The sequence below is a fragment of the Protopterus annectens genome, chromosome 9.part0 (genome assembly GCF_019279795.1).
Source record: "Protopterus annectens isolate FY-2018-M chromosome 9.part0, PAN1.0, whole genome shotgun sequence".
Classification (NCBI taxonomy): domain Eukaryota; kingdom Metazoa; phylum Chordata; order Ceratodontiformes; family Protopteridae; genus Protopterus; species Protopterus annectens.
The window spans coordinates 314112623-314129573 of NC_056743.1; the positions used below are offsets into that span (position 1 = coordinate 314112623).

Here is a 16951-nt window from a genome sequence, read left to right on the forward strand (position 1 = left end):
TTATGATTACTAGGGGAAAAAAGAAAGAAATGTGAATGCGATGAAGTAAGCAAACATCTAGAAAAGATGAAAATATGGGATATTTCATGGAATAGTGTGAATTGTTGTAGGAGATTGTGGTATGAACAAATAATGAAAAATTGTGTTATATAAAGGTATGTAAAGACAAAAATGAAGAAATTAAAAATGCAAAAATTAAAAAGGCAATTAAAAGCAGGAAGGAATTATTTAAGGATAAAAAAGTATATAAGAAAAATAAATAGGGCAGGATAGAGTATTGCATCATTTCTGGATACAGGCAGAAAACAGTACAATTACTAATTCAATATTCCCATTCAGCTCTAGAAAAACTTTTTAAAAATGAAGGTAAACAAGCTGATGGGTTCATAGGTGGTACTCTTGATAATGTCTAGAAATGTCACCATGGTCATGGGATGATCAACTGATGAAACCTTTTCTTGTTTTCTGAAGTCTTAGTGACACAATCCCCTCTTCCCTTAGTAAGGAAACAGACAGTTAAAATCTGGTAAGCCTCACCAGCATGGTTGGGGAATGCCAGTTAAGACCGACCAAAGGTTTAGGAACAGCAGCAAAAGCCTTGATGTCTCAACCTCACAAAAGCCAGATACTGCCAAATTAATGGATATACTACCTCAAAGGGCATCTCCAGGTCATTGCCACTATTATAGCCTAATTTGGACTTAGCAAACATTAAGCTAACAGTAAATACTGCCAAAACTACAGTCATACTGTTTTGTGCACAATAAAATGACAGATATGCTAATAATATTCTACCCACTGAGCTCAGTATGTCCCTTCTTCCTGCTATCAGTTCACAAAAATATTTAGGTATCTCCATTGACCAGAGTCTCACCTTCACTTATTATACTGAATTTCAAGTTAAAGGCCCATAACCCATAAAATAATTCATGTAGATTTTTAAATCTGCTTATTGTAGAATACAGCCATGCAATAGCCATTAATGTACTATTACTGAGCCTTGAATATGATCTGCTACTGAGCTTGCTGTCATTGTTACAATGCAGTGAAAAGAAGTCATTGTACCTCACTGCACATTCTAATCTCTGAGGCCATCTTTATAATACTGTAATTAAGGTAAAGTGACTGCTCACTCCAACTCCTGAACAACATCTACTGCCCTCCACTTTTTTACTTCATAGCAGGAAACTTTCACATTTGTTAACAATTCAAATTATGTTCCACTTGTCTTTCCTCCCTTTGTAGATCATGTCTAAGGTGATGAAAACAACTTTTATTTTTGTATTAAAAAGTGTTCTCATACACAAGGATTCATGTGAATGTTTTTTTCATGTAAAAAATAAAGGCTAGTTTTGCCACCTTAAATGTGATCTTTAAACTCTGAGTGACATAGAGGACAATCTGCCAAAACTGCTGAGCTTCATAGGATGATATTCCTGATACAACACATCAGGAAGATAATATGATGTCTTTTAAAGTAAGACCTTTTGGCTGAGAGCAAATGTATGTGCTTCATACACACACACACACACACACACACACACACACACACACACACACACACACACACACACACACACACACACACACACACACACACAGAATAAGAACCATTATACTTACAATGTACTTATGTGCACACAACTGCCTGAAGCATGATTATACACACTTGCAGATTTTATAGTGTATGCTGCTTCAACTTACTACATAAAATATGCTGCATCCATAATTTGGTTCATCAGATAAGTATATAAGGGTTCCCTTTATAATTTCGAAATACTGAAATCATGAATTTCAGTATTTCGAAATTATAACACCAAAGCCTTGAAATCCCGAAACACCAGAAGCGTGAAATTCAAAATCCTGAAGTACGGAGATTTTGAATTAGCACTTCTGGTGTTGCGGTGTGTGAATTGTTAGGTGTTAGTTTGGGTATGTATGTATATATGTGTAAGTGTGTTGGTTAGGGGCTTTAGTGTATGTCAGTGTGTGTTGTGACTGTGATGTGTGTGTGCGAGGGACTGTAAAATGTGTGGGTGTGAGTTACCTCTGTGTGTCTGATTGTGTGATCTTGGAGTTAGTATATATAAGTAGGAGGAGTGTGGGGGCAAAGCCCCCCACATGGGGGGTGCAGGGGGGTCTTCCCCCCACTTATATGTGGTCTAGGTTTGTCTGTGTGCTTGTGGGGGGAAGTTGTGTGTATGTTTATGTGTGTGCTCTGTGTGTAGTGTAGGTTCGGGATTTTGAGTTTCTCGTTATGGGTTTTTGGGAATTTTAAGGTTTTGGCTATGTAATTTCGAAATACTGAAATTCGGGATTTCAGTATTTCTAGATTTCATAGTGAACCCATATATAATTATTATTGTGTACTGTACTAACATTTTTGTAGATTAACTATGTTGTTTTGTATCTTTTTGATTTGTAATGTTATCTTCTTTATTTACCTTTTTTCTATTTATGTGTGTGGTGGTTGCAATCTGAGTTTTTCCTTTTGTTGCTGTTTATCTCTGCCCTTGTATCCTGGGTCACGGCTGTAAAGGGTACTTGGATCAGTTCACTTAGCCAGTTAAGAAATGTAAAATAAAATAAATAAACAAAATCATGTATCAAACTTAGCAGCTCAGAGATGCACTGTGTTCATATTCTACAAAGTCATTATGAAATTATGACTCTCTCCCAACTAATATACCGAATAGATAGGCGATTTCTATGTAACTGAGTGTTGACAGCAATATCACTGCAAAGATAGTGGAGAACTGGGGGAAATTGTTTATAAAACTGCATATGTTGCAAAAAACATTGATTGTGGATGTTTGTCAGACTGTCACCTGTATTACATTGAGTGCTGACTTTGTACAAGCTCTGTAGCTAAGAGATATCTCTTCTTTTGTGTGCCAGGTTTGCTTCTCCATGCAACATGAGTCTTTCCATTCTGATGCAATTGTCTAGTGTTTGGCAACTAAAATGTATTATATGAGGACACAAGATAATTACGGTAGTGGAGGGTAAGGGAAATAATGAAGCAAACATTTTGGAAAGGATGAACAAGCATGCAGAAAGATGATAGTTGGGGTTGAGTGCAAACAAATGTAAAGGATTGTGCTTAGACTACAACAGCCTCGGTGTGAATTATTGGCTTAAGGTGTGAAACTGATGGTAACAGAGTAAGTAAAAATGTGAGATTGCTTTTCAGAACTGGATCGGACAATCAGGAGTCGAGTGAGAGGGCAGAGGGAGCACCGAAGAGAATGCTTGGTCTATTATAAGTGGGATAGGCTCCAGATACAAACAGGCCGTTTTTTCAGTCTACAGGACCATGATTAGGCCACATCCTGAGTAGTGCATGCACCGCTAGATGTCATGCAAGGAAAAGGACATCAGGCTTGTGAGGTAATCCAGAGGAAAGCTGCAGAAAGAGCCATTGAACAGAAGAGAAAGGATATGTCCAGAGACTAAAAAAGCATTTGTCACTTGAAAAGAAGAGGGAACGCAATACTGGTGCACAAATCATGTCAGGGAACAGTAAAATAGTTAATGGACTTGATGAAGCTTAAAGTGTCACAGGGTAGCCAATTGTAGGGAGCACCTGAACCCTGTATGTTTGAACGTACCCACAGAATAAGGTATCAGAGTACCTGGTGGAGAGAGAGAGAATCCACACAGACGTTCAACAATGCATGGAAGAGGTGGGGAAGGTAAGGATGGAGGGGAGATTGAATATTAAATGCACTTTAAGGACAGACTAGATACGCTGTTTGCTGTCTGTCATCAAACAAATATAATGTAATACACAAAGTATGGAGTTATGCCTTTGCACAACATTTATCATTAGAAGGAGCATATAATGGAATTAATATGTCTCAGCTTAATAAATCAAAAGCATGTTTAGAAATATTTATTACAGATTACCTAGATAAATGAGGACAATCTAAATACGCAGCTAGGAAGGCTACGACAATGGCAGATTATGCAGAGAGAACTATTTCAAGAGGAAACAATCTTGCTCCCTTTTTGTTACTGCAATGAAGGTACATGGAGTTCACGATACATTCTTGATTGTCATAATTTTGGAAAGATATCAGCGAGTTAAAGATGGAGGATGATCATAAGGATTGATACACTTTTTAAGAAGCTTTGTGGAGAAAAAAATAATTTACTGCAGCATATACTGTCTAGAGATGAAAGGAAAATAGTTTTACCAAGGTGTTTTTATACCTGTCAGGCTACATCCCTGTGAAATCTGCATCTGGCCTTTTTAAAGACCCATTACTCAGAACTCCATATAAAAAGTTCCTAAATGGTTTCTTATCTATCCAGGATGGATGGATGGAAGGATATTACACGATCAATGTTTTTAACAGATGTTATTGTGTTGTCTTTTCTATTTCTATTCATTTTAAGTACTGCAATTTTTAAAGGATAAGATTAAGAGACTGAAATACTTATTGGACATAATCAAATTCTATGATGAGACCGCATTTCTAAGTGTCAGTGCATGGACAACACGCATGCAATGATTAAAGCAGTGAAGTCTTATGTAAGGTATAAAGAAGACATTCATCACTGAGAAGATAGCAAATTCCTGGACCTGACTATTTTCTCAGGTGGTAAATTTTAACATGAATCATTCATTTGTGAAATGGAGATCCAGAAGAAAGAGTCCAAGAGCAAATTTTAATGCATTTTTATGATCTCCAAAGCAACATAAAGCAGTACATTAAAAACATTAGTCACTCTTAGCCTCATTTTACTGTCAGAAGTGGGAAGCCTTAAACTTTAACTGTTGAAGAGTCATGATTTCTACACCTACACCCACATATACCAATTTAGCAGCTTCACTGGCTTCTCACTTGCATAACAAATCACATTTCTTATGCTCTGTGTGGCAAGGCTATCGCCCATCTCTGTTCTCTCAAATTTAAATATAGTCATCATTTTAACAGTGAGTCTTTCTAAGTTGCTAATCTAGTACCTTTGTTAGTACAGGTGCATTAAACATCTATTGTATCTCTGCCAAAATTTACAGGAAAGGGGAGCTGTTAATAGGTCTAAACCAGTGTGGTCTTGGTTGTATATGTGTGTGTGCACCAGCATGTGTGTGTGTGTGTGTGTGTGTGTGTGTGTGTGTGTGTGTGTGTGTGTGTGTGTGTGCACGCTTGCCCATGTGTGAGCGTGTTATGTGCACATGGATATGTATGTGTGTTTTTGTGTGTTTGTGCATGTGTGTTTCTAAGCACTTTAACTGTAGTTTCTGGATGAGTTTCAGTAGCTCATTTGGATTTGACAAGTATTATTAGCCCTTTTCCTATGAAGCTGGAGGATGGGCTACATACAGATATAGCAAAGAAACAGAAAAGGGAAATGTAATATTTATCTTCTGTAGCTTGATTTTGCATCTTACAGGAATCAGTCTAAGATTTTCTACTTATTTAAAGATGCCATTTGGGATCTTCTTTGAATATCTATTAAATATAATGATGGGAAATATAGATAGTTAACCTGTATCAGATCAAAGGCCACATCATGCATAATAAAAATGGCAAGGACTTCATGTGTCTAGTTCAAACATTTCATGAGTTAGTAGCAGTTGTTAATACTGCGAAAATGCATGATTTCCAAATATGAAAGTCTATGATTTCCCATTTTTTTAAATATTTCAGAAAGCAAGTATTCCTCAGAACTTCAGTTGCCACCTTATGAAAGTTTGAGTTATAACAGACAAAGCTACATAATGAACTATGGTAGAGGCCATCAGTTTTGTTTATAAAACTATTTCTGAAAAAAAAATTTTTATAGCCCCTTAAAATTTGAAAATCAAGCATCTTAGAAAAAATGTATTGCAATAAGTGAAAGATCACGTCATAAAGAGTAAAAATTAAATGTTCTGTTTATCCTGTGTACAGTGTCTTACTGTAAATATTTTTTAAGAAGATTGTTTAAAAATAAACACCATCTGATATAATTAATACCTTTACAAAGGTCTTTCTGTGGACCATCACTGCTATGCATTTTCAGTAGTACTTACTGTCATGTCAGGAGGTTTAATAAGCAACACACAGACAGAAAGTGTCATTGAAATTACATAAGGTTTACATACAGAATTCTCTACAATGTCTGTATATCTTATGATGTGCTAATTGTTGTAGCTAGCTTATTAGCATTTTCAGGCATATACCTAATGTCTAACATACCTCTTTATTAAAAGGCAAAAATATATAACTGCATTACATTAAGTTAAACAACACTATAGTATGCGTGCAATGGGCTGTTTATATCCAATCAATTTTCTTACATATTCAAGAACATTTTACTAATGAGCTTTGCAATCCTTAAAATTATGTTTAATATTGGAACAGTCCATATATCTTTAGTATTTCTTCAGTGAACTGCCATACCTCTAAAATTGTCCAGGAATGTTTGTACTGAACATTTGGTCTTGCTTTGGGACAGTGTTTGTTGCACTACAGTTTCTTTTAGAGACAGATCTTCATGAGTTTGTCTCTCCAAATCTTTACCATCGCAGTTCTCAAAGTTTCTATTTTCTAGTAATAAGACCGGTCATGATCCTTCTGGTTGGTCATCCTGGTGGAACTTTAGCTTCCATGCATTTGCCTTGTACAAATGCTTGGGATTTCTTCTATGAGGCCTAGCATCTTTTGTAACACCTTTATTGAATTATCACTTGTAACATAGGCAAATTGAGGCTTATCATGTTCATCACAAAATTCACAGACTCTTGATTTAGCTGTTTTAAAAACTGCCTTAACTTCAGGCTGCAGGCTTTCTTATGGCTTTTGGATTCTTGCTCTACCTCCAACCCCTAAATTGAGTCATTTTTTGTTATTTCTGTAATTTTAGAATTCTAGTTCTGCTGTTTTGTTTTTTTGTCAGCATTTGCTTCATTTTGTATTGATTTTTATTTATCATCAATAAAATTTAAGTAGATAATCTGCCTTTCACCATTCTGCATGTCAACAGATGAGATGTTGAAGTGCTGAGTCACTGCACTGGATTATTGTAATATTCCAAAAACTGCAGAATGCTAATCCTGAAGATTTTGCTTCAACTCTTTCTCATGAGATTCTTCACTGCATGGATAGTTCTTTCTACATGCCCATGGACTGAGAACGATGTAGACTGGATATTATACATCTGAATTCCTAAGTTTCTTAATTCCTGACTTGTATATTTTGGACCACTTTCAGCTATGAGAATATCAGGTGCTCCTGTTCTGAAGAATACACACTTTAATACAGTAATCATACTGTAATTATGTCTGCCAGTTTGATTATTTTATGGAACCTGCAATAATAATCCACAGAATGAAGATATATAGGTTCTCTGAACTGGAACAAATCAGTGCTCATACAACTGCACAAGTGATCTAGAGCAGGAGTTTCCTTGTTGTTATGATATGCATTGCATATGGCACAGCTCTGCATTGCTTTTTCTGTGACTTCGGTTTACTATCATAATTTCGAAAGAAAAAAAAATGGTACTTATTAGCGAAGTGTTTCGCTGAAAGTAGACATTACCGAATGTCCCTAATGTCGTAAATTAGCTGTTAATGCCGAAAATGTCGATCACTACATTTTCAGCACTTAACAGCAATCCCACCCTTCCCATAACTGCCTAACCAGAGAACCTAACTTCCCGTTTATGCAGGCGGCAAACCCCCCTGCACCCCCCCTGTGGGGGGCTGTGCCCCCACCCCCCAACTATATATTCTAACTCCAAGATCGCACTACAGTGAGGAAAGGGATGTAGTTTCCGTACCGCACTGTAGCGCAATCAATGTGCATAATCGAACGTTATATTTGCAAATGCACAGTACATTCACAAATACAACATTCAATTTCGTAGCTGGCATACATATGAACTATTCGAACATCTGCAGTTCGAATTGTTCATAGGCGTGCAATGCTACGCCGATATATTGATAGTAAACCACAGCTTCACCTGCCTGAAAAAACAATATATCTTTTGCTCTTTCTTTATGCTTTACCATTCCCAGCAGAGATTCATGTATCTATTTTCAAGCAAGCATCTTCTCAGCTGATTGAAAACTATTACTCTGTCATCATTGAATATTAGGCCTAGAACAGTATTATTTTTTTCCTTTAAAGAAAAATAAGTCTGTCTTTCCTTGCTGATGATGTTTGCTCTGGCTAATCATTTATTGGAGCCATCTCTTAGCAGATGGAGTTTTAAGTCATTATCAGGAGACTTCTGAGACTCTTACATTTTTTTATCACTGTGATCTTACCCAAAGTCTTTATTAGCAGTTCTTCATACTTCTCTGATAAATAAGCACATCTCAGTATGCTTGCTATATGCAGTTTCTTCTCTGGTCTAAATGTCATTTTCAGATCATACTTCTATAGACTAAGTTACATTTTATAAAATATCAGAGGTGTTTCTACAAAGGCATTCTGAATACGTCATGCAAGGGTTTGTGCTCTGGTTTCCCCTAAACTTCTTTACCATATGCATTTTCATGGAATTTATCACATCCGTGCACTATTGCTAGAAGATCTTTTTTTTATCTGAGTACAACCTTTTCTGTATCAGTGAATGCTTTTGGCCAATAGGCAAGTAGCCTATTCTCCGGCATATTCACAGGCCCTATACCATTCTGACAGGTGGCTGATGAAGGTCACAGAAAGTTAATTATGATACACAGAACCACTAGAATTTAATTGTGAACAGGGGAAATATGCACTAGTTCTGACACTGTATTACCTCTAAATATTCTAAATACTCTGAGGTACAGTAATGTCAGAGGTAGTATATAAGTAGCAGGTATTGGGGTGCAGTTTCCATCATAACAGTAGCCATGTGGAGGGGGTGGATAAAGCTGCAAAACACTTCAAAAGTATAACATGAAGCTTTGGAATGTACTGCTTTTGACAGAATTGCGTTTTAATTTTTGAAATAACAAGGATCACAGTATCTTAACTTACACTTCCATGAAGAATCCCATTCTAACTGATGTCTATATATACCAAAACTGACTTATTCATATTGCTATAACACTGGACCTCAAAATTCTTCTCCTGTTTATAGTTTCATTCCCAGCTATGCTTTCTTTGCTGAATAGCAATTTTAGACATACTAGATACAGACATTGCAAGGCATTGTATCATTCCTAGAATCTTCTGTAAAGCTTGCCTTGTTGTCTTGGCATTTGCAGAATTTTTTGGATTTTTTGTTCTACATCAAGATTCAGTCTCACTGACATCAAAATATGACCATATATTTTGGACCCCCCCCCCCGATTTTACATGTTCTTATTCAAATTGAAAAATTAAGTGATGTTAATATATTCAGCAATTTTGTCAGTCTCCTGACATGCTCTTGTGTCTGACCATATTAATAGATCATCAACTAAATTTACAATACTTCCCCAACCTTCAATTACCTGGTGTAAAAGCTATCTGGAACTCCTCTAGTGCTGACAAAATATTGAACAGGAGCCTAAGAGACCTGTACATTCCTGATGTCATATTAAATTGCTGCTGTTTGGACCTTTCATGAGCTTACTTTATCTGCATGTCCTCCCCGCGGTTGGGTAGCATTTGAAAGACATGCGTGCGTAAATGGGCATGCCTTCATTGAGGGTCGAGCTGGCACCTCGGCGTTTCGTAAAAATCTACTGCCAGTCATTAGCGGACCGGAGTTCCGCTGTGGCAACCCTTTACCAGGAAAAAGCTGAAAGACTAACAACAACAACAACTTTCTCTGTTGTAAACTCTGGTAAATGCTTTGCATTCCAAATTGCATTGTTGTAACCACTTATTTAGCTATAAGCAGTGGGTAAAGTTCACTCTTTTAATCACTTTATATGGCTCTTGTCAAACAATACAGATGTGAATCTTATCATTCTTTATAACAGTGACTATACTATTCATTCATTCCGGAAAACATTATATATTTCCTTAACAATTCAATGAAAGGCTGTGAAGTGCAGATTAAAAAGTGCCTAATGGAGAAAGGAGAAAATAATGAGATGTCGTCTGTATTACTGACAGTTACATCTGTTTACCATGACTAGATGGGAATGAAGAGTCTTCCTGAAAGGTTTCAAATCATTAATCTGTCTGATGTCTTCATGTAGGCAATTCCAGCAAGAAGAGGAAGTTTTGGAGAAGGATCTATCAGATGTAACCAGGGTAAAAGGAGGTTTGTGGAGTTAGAGGGCATCAGGGTTATAAAGGGAGTATGAAGAGTTTTTGATGGTAAATTTGCTGAAATAAGGGGAGGGGGGCAGTATCTTTCATGCAAAAGTGTGAGTGTGACTGTGTTAAAGAGAAGACTAGCCCTGGCTCCTACATGTAGCCATTTGCCTTTGCTTAATGTGGTGCTGTGGTGTGTCTTGTTGTTGGACAGGTGAATAAACCTGAGTATTTGATTTTTCTGAAGATTGTAGTTGAGGATCATTTTGAGAAGAGCAGATGGCTATATGCCCATATTCTAATCTGACTACTGTAGAACATTTATGGCATTGGAACACCTCGCTTCAAGAGTTAGCACTTTTGGAATGTTGCTTGATATACAAAACTGTGCAAGTACTTTTCATATTTGGATTTCATTATTTCATAATTTCTTATAGCACATATTATACTAGCTTTTTAGGGTATCATGCAGCTCATCAAAATCACAGACTTTGGATCTATTCTTTACATCAGTAATATATGCATTTATAGTTTCTGTGTGACCACATGCTCTTACAAAGAACAAATATTTACTACACTGCATTCCATTTGATAAATGGTAGCAATAATTGTTTAATTTTTCACTTACTATTTTGTCTTTTTCTTCATCAAGGAAGAAACAATTTAAATGCATTGTGGCTTCTTTGTTGTCTACATGCCGCTCCATCTGAGAGCTAATACTATCCTTTTACTCTAAGAGGAGGGGTTTCTCTGTAGTTGTGTGTTCAGAATTTGACCTTATTTAACATGCTGGGGGGTTCTAGCTGGAAGGATAATACGGTTAAGGGAAAACTAAACACCCATCTATCCAGAGGCTCTTGATGATCCAGATACAGTGAAGCCAGCATGGTATGATGGAGCTCTTGGATTTGTGTTCCAAATGAGAGCTAATATTATCCTTTCCATTCTATAATGCTAATGGTGCCTAAGCACAGGGCTTTCTCTGTACATCTATGTATGTTTATAATTTTATGTTAGTCACCATGCTAGAAGTTTGTCTGAAAGGAAAAGCTCTTAAGGGAAAATTCCAACACCTATCTATCCAGAGCCCCTTGTTGATCTAGTAGTGACACCAACACTGTATGCTGGAGGTCTTGTGTTCAAATCCCAAATGAGAGCTAATATTATCCTTTCACATCCATTATCTGAGCACTTTTTACTTCTTCAGACCTCGCAGCTAATCTACTTACAGTGAAAAATAACTATCATTCTGGATTCTTCTAGATTTTAACCAAATTCCATTGAAGCACACAGGAATGAACTCTAGCTGGCTGTAGAGCCATTTTTCCAGTGATAATTACACTTCTGTAGTCCAAACAGAGAAACTCTTGACAATAAATACATCTCTTCACTTTTACATGTATATTTCCACAGTTGTGGCAAATATTTCACTAAACCTAGTAGCATAACATGTTAAGAGGCTTAATAAATATTAATAAATAATAAATAATAAATAGACAACCGATCTCTACATTTCATGAGCTATATTTTGTATACTGATGTATCTTGAACTTCTGTGTACCCTTTGACATACTAACTAACCATTGTAGCTAGTTAATTAATATTTAAGGTACATGCCCCGTACCTAACATTTATAGCGTACGTAATATAATTAGATCATGATTATAATACTTTGATTATTAAAGGTATATAGGAGACAAATGGTTTAATTCTACAGCTGCTGTGCTGATAAAGAGTTAACAGTAACCAACACGGACCATCCCTATTTATACTCATACCAGGGTGAGATCACGTAAAAGTCAAATGGGGAAGATCTTGTGGGCCTCCCTACAACTTACATGGTCACACTCTAGTAATGTTTGGACTACTGCTAAAATTCCCGTTCAATTAAAAAAAAGTCAAAGCAGAAATTCTCAGATTTCCTTGTTTGGAAAGCTATGTTTTTCTTTATATTGGTTTTGGGAATTCTTTATTCTTTACATTGGTTTTGAGAATTCTTCATTCTTTATTCTTTACATTGGTTTTGAGAATTATTTATTCTTTATTCTTTACATTGGTTTTGAGAATTCTTTATTCTTTATTCTTTACATTGGTTTTGAGAATCAGACTACTAAGTCACGCAAAGAATATTCCTCAGGCCCTGATTCACAAAGTCAACATATTCTTACCTCCTGAAACCCTATGCTGTATGACTCCATAATACATGTTGTTAAAGTTAGTACTATAAATGTATCAAATTAGAGCAAATATATATCATATATGAAGACTATATACATGCTGCCCTACTGATATTAAGACAAGTGATATATTTTTGCATCAGTATTTGGATTCAGAAATGAAATGCTCCTAGGTGATTCAACAGGAGGATAGGGGATGAGAATACAACCGACTACCACACTTCATTATTTATGAAATCTGTGGGTGTTGGGCGATTATATGTATTGAAAACAATAATAATTTTGAAGATACAGCATGTCTGCATCACCCATATTTTACTAACTCCAGTTGCCTCCTGGTCCACACAAGCACAGATTGTTGAGATGGGAAGGAGTTGTTGTGGAGAAAACTTGGGGGAAAAGTTGAAAGCAGGTACTGTGGTCAGCAGAAGTTAAGGTTGTAAACCTTCTCAAGATAAAAAAGTTATAATTAAAGCTTCATAACATAAAAGCTGTTACAGTATGAGATGTTGGATTTGTTCAGAAGAATTAACTCACCACTGTAGCTCTCAGACTCATTGCTGAAATAATAGTCATGAGGCTGACGAAGTAATTCCTGATCATACGGTATCATATCTTCAGTGGAATGCTGCAGGACAGAGAACATATTTACATATTACTGGTTAGAAACAGGTCACTCTGCATATCGGTGAAGAAATAAACACAGGTATATGCCTATGTCAACATTACCATAGGTATACATATAAATATGAATTAGCCCACATTAAGAGACACCAACAAACAGTTAAAAGTAGACACATACAATATAGCTACAGTATATATATATATATATATATATATATATATATATATATATATATATGTTTATCCCCTAAGTATCTAAAATCATGGATATGATAACTCACAGATAAATGGGCACCTCTATGATCACATTTTTTTACAAATGTGGTGTGGATTTATGTACATGTGAGTAAGGAAACATATAAAATACATAGTCAGATTCACTTATCTGTAGCTATGCATACATATTGAAATACACAGAACTAAGGAATGCTTATTTATACAACATGAAAACATGTCTAAGGATCTAAAAAAAGACACATTCAAATGAGTCTGAACAGGTATGTACATTGGGAGGGTGTGCCCCCCCATACATTTCTTCCAGTATGAGATGGGTACGTTTGGTACTACCTAATAGATTTTTAATCTAGGAAATCAGTGGTACTGCAGTTTCTATTCATGCATTTGAAGTGATTTCATGTGGTCATTTGTTTTTCTTTTTCTCTGTATAATTGTGTGACTGTGCATTTTGTTACCCTGAAACTTTGATCAGTTTAGGCTTTAGTGAACTGAGTCTTGATGAAGCACAGGGAAGTAGAAAGCACATATCAATTGTTTAACAAAATACCCAATTCCAAACATATTTAAATATACTGTATGCATAAATACGTTCTGTAACTAAAAAGACACAGTAGGCCGGAGTTTATTGTCTTATATGAGCACACGCCAGTTTATACTGCGTGAACTGGAGAAGGACCCCATGCATACAGATAGGAATGTATCCATCTCTTCTATAAAGCAAAAGTAAACCACAAGTAGGAACCATTGTTTGAAGTCATACATGTAATGACAGCAAAGCTGATTTATTGGTTAACAGGCTCCCCTGCATACTTTCCTTGATCATTGGCTAACCCCTGAATCACTATGACAACAGATAATACTTGGCTAAACCATGAATCACTACAACAGCAGATAATACGTGGCTAACTCTTGAATCACTATGACAACAGATAATACCAAGTATATGCACCAGCAGCTGATCAATTTGTTTAGCATTTTTCAGTTCATACCAGAATTATCAACGATGAAAGGGGAGGGGGACCCAACAAAAAGGACACGTGCCAGTTTCAATTCATAGACCAGGCTCTTTATTTAGGTTACTAAATCATATTTGTGGCCCCTCCCACTTCCTCTGTCTAGAAAAGAAACATATTGACTATGGCACATAAACCATTTGTATAGAGGGAAGTGGAAACCATCTCCAGCAAAAGTATTTTCCTTTGATCAGCACCATCAGCTTTCATGCTTCTATAAGGAAAATTAAGCTCAGTGTACACTGGACTAAAACAAAAGTCATTGGTAGCATACCCAAGGAACATAAGACCATTTATTCTAGCCAGTGACATCAGTCCCCAGATGAAAGCATAACTCCACCATATTTGACCCATCATGCTTCCCTCTATGGTCATCCAAGTCTGAGAGATACACACAGCAAAAAAGAAAAGAACCACCATTTTTCTCTCTCAATATGGGACTCTATCCTTCTATAACAGGGACATTGCCCAGCTTCCAGCCTCATTTCCATCCAAGGCTATATTAGTACTATCAACAATAAAAAGTGGGGAGGGAAGTAGATAAGCCCACCTTACCTGCTGGTCAACTCCTCTATGCCTTCACCATCGCCAAACTATGGAACTCACTTCCGCCTTCTATAAGAAACACAGGCAGCACCACTACCTTCAAACAAATGCTGAAAAATCATCTCAACTCTTCCTGGCTATGTTCCTGCTCTATAACCTAACATCTTCACTCTCCTTATATGATTACTAAACTATGTCTTTTGCTACTAGTGACTGATGATATTTTCTCCATATTTATTTTTATCTTCATTTGTTGATTTTGGTACAATAATACTAATCTCTGTTTATACCAATCTGATTGAATTCATTGAATTCTGCTTTAATGTATATTTTCTGTATATATTGCTGTAATCAAACAAACTAGATTCCTGCTTTTATGTATATATTCTGTATATGTTACTATATTTACTATCTGTAACACTGTTTCTGCTTCTGTTTATATTTTTTCTGTCTCTCGTTGGAGCTTTTCTCCCTGGGCCTCCACTGAAAATGGGCTCTTTTAGGCCCAGTGGACTTATCCCTGTAAACAAATGCAATAAATAAATAAATAAATAAATGAATAAATATAGGGGGTGGGAAGCACATGACAAGCAACAAGGCATATAGGTCAGGGCTTTCTATACATAGCAATATACATAAACAAGCCACACATCACCTTCTCCTTACCATCCTCTCTATTAGAAAATACAAATCATCACACAAAAAGATGAAACAATATGAGCAGCGATACCACCCTAGAAATTTTTAGAAGTAAGTTAATACCCTTTTCGAATAAATGCTACATGTTAGGGCATTACATTTCAAACCATCAGGAACCTAATTACTGACACACACAAACTGCAACTTTTAGTAAAACAATCATCTATCTACAAGCACAAAATGACAATGACATGCAATGTAAATAAAGTATGCTGTGTTCTTTCTCTCTCTCCCTCATCCCTGTGCTTCAAACCAGTGACAAGACAGCAGATTTATATGTTATTAAACGTACCTGAATATAAAGAGTCAAGTCAGGATAAGCTTATTTATTTATTTAGTTAGTTATTTATTTACTGCATGTTTTACTGGGAAGGTCCTAATGGGCATGAAACCCCTTTTCAGCAGAGGTGTATGAAAAAAGCTCCACTCAAAATTAAAGTGATTACTTACATTGAGAATAAAAGTACAGTGGATAATACAATGCAATGACAACACAGGAAAAATGGTATGAATGCAAATATGACTGCAATAACATCATACAACTGTGAGTACAAATGTGTACAATAATTTAATATACAAAACAAGCAGGTACAGTCTGATACTACACACACAAGTTTGTTCTTATGTAATTCTTTGTCATAGGTAAGTGGTGGATTAGTTGTGTATCTTATAATTAGAATAATTTAGAACGTTCCTAGAACAGAATAACATCAGAACCGTAAGCTAGTTTTTGTCAGGGATTATCAACTGTGTGGGAAGGTTGTGCAGATAATTAGGAGGGGGTTAGTAAGAGGAAATGGATTTTAAGGTATTACTGCAATAGAATTTAAGTACCATGGCAAGGTAACGAGATAAGAGTTGTGGTATATATAAGTAAGTTAATTAGATGAGAAGATTTGCTTGTAATGGGGGCTAGAGATGTGGGTTTACATTTAAATGGATTAGTCTTAGCTGGGAGGGGTACAGGGCCAGAGCCATAAGTGTGTAAGGTGTTGCTTCAGCTCAGAATTGAAAGTATTTAAGTGTTAAGCAGGGTGGAATAGAGTTCCACTTATTTGCAAAACATTTGAAATACAAGTCTCCTGCTGTGTTGCTGGATTTGGTCAAACTAAGAAACATTTTTATCACAGGTCTTTCCAGGCTTGATAGTTGTTGCTGAAGCACCTACCAAGGGGAGAAAACGCTGAGAGAAGAAAGGAGCCACTTTTGAGATTTTAAGTATTTTCTTCTGATTTTTTGTTTAAAATTACTGCTTTGTCGCCTACTTTTTGGCGTTTTCTGGCTTGCTAAAGTTGATATCTGTATTAGAAACAGTATTTAGAACACATCTAGAGCCTGTTTACTGCATTTCCTGTGTTGCACTTAATTTAAAATCAGTTTTCTTAAAATTGCATTTTACCTGACTCTGGCCTAGCACTCAAGTGTGGGGTCATTTATTGCACTGTTCTGACTATTTTGCTACTTGTGTATCTTTGCTACC

At 36.2% G+C, this 16951-nt stretch overlaps 1 protein-coding gene across 3 annotated transcripts in view; it reads right to left on the reverse strand.

The window, feature by feature from the left end:
* SPI1 (Spi-1 proto-oncogene) overlaps positions 1-16951 on the reverse strand; it is a 272584-nt gene that overhangs the window by 189623 nt on the left and 66010 nt on the right. For all 3 annotated transcript variants that reach the window (XM_044082899.1, XM_044082898.1, XM_044082897.1), the window contains exon 2: positions 12890-12980. In XM_044082899.1, the coding sequence (XP_043938834.1) occupies positions 12890-12980 (91 nt within the window). The remainder of the gene's footprint in view (positions 1-12889; positions 12981-16951) is intronic.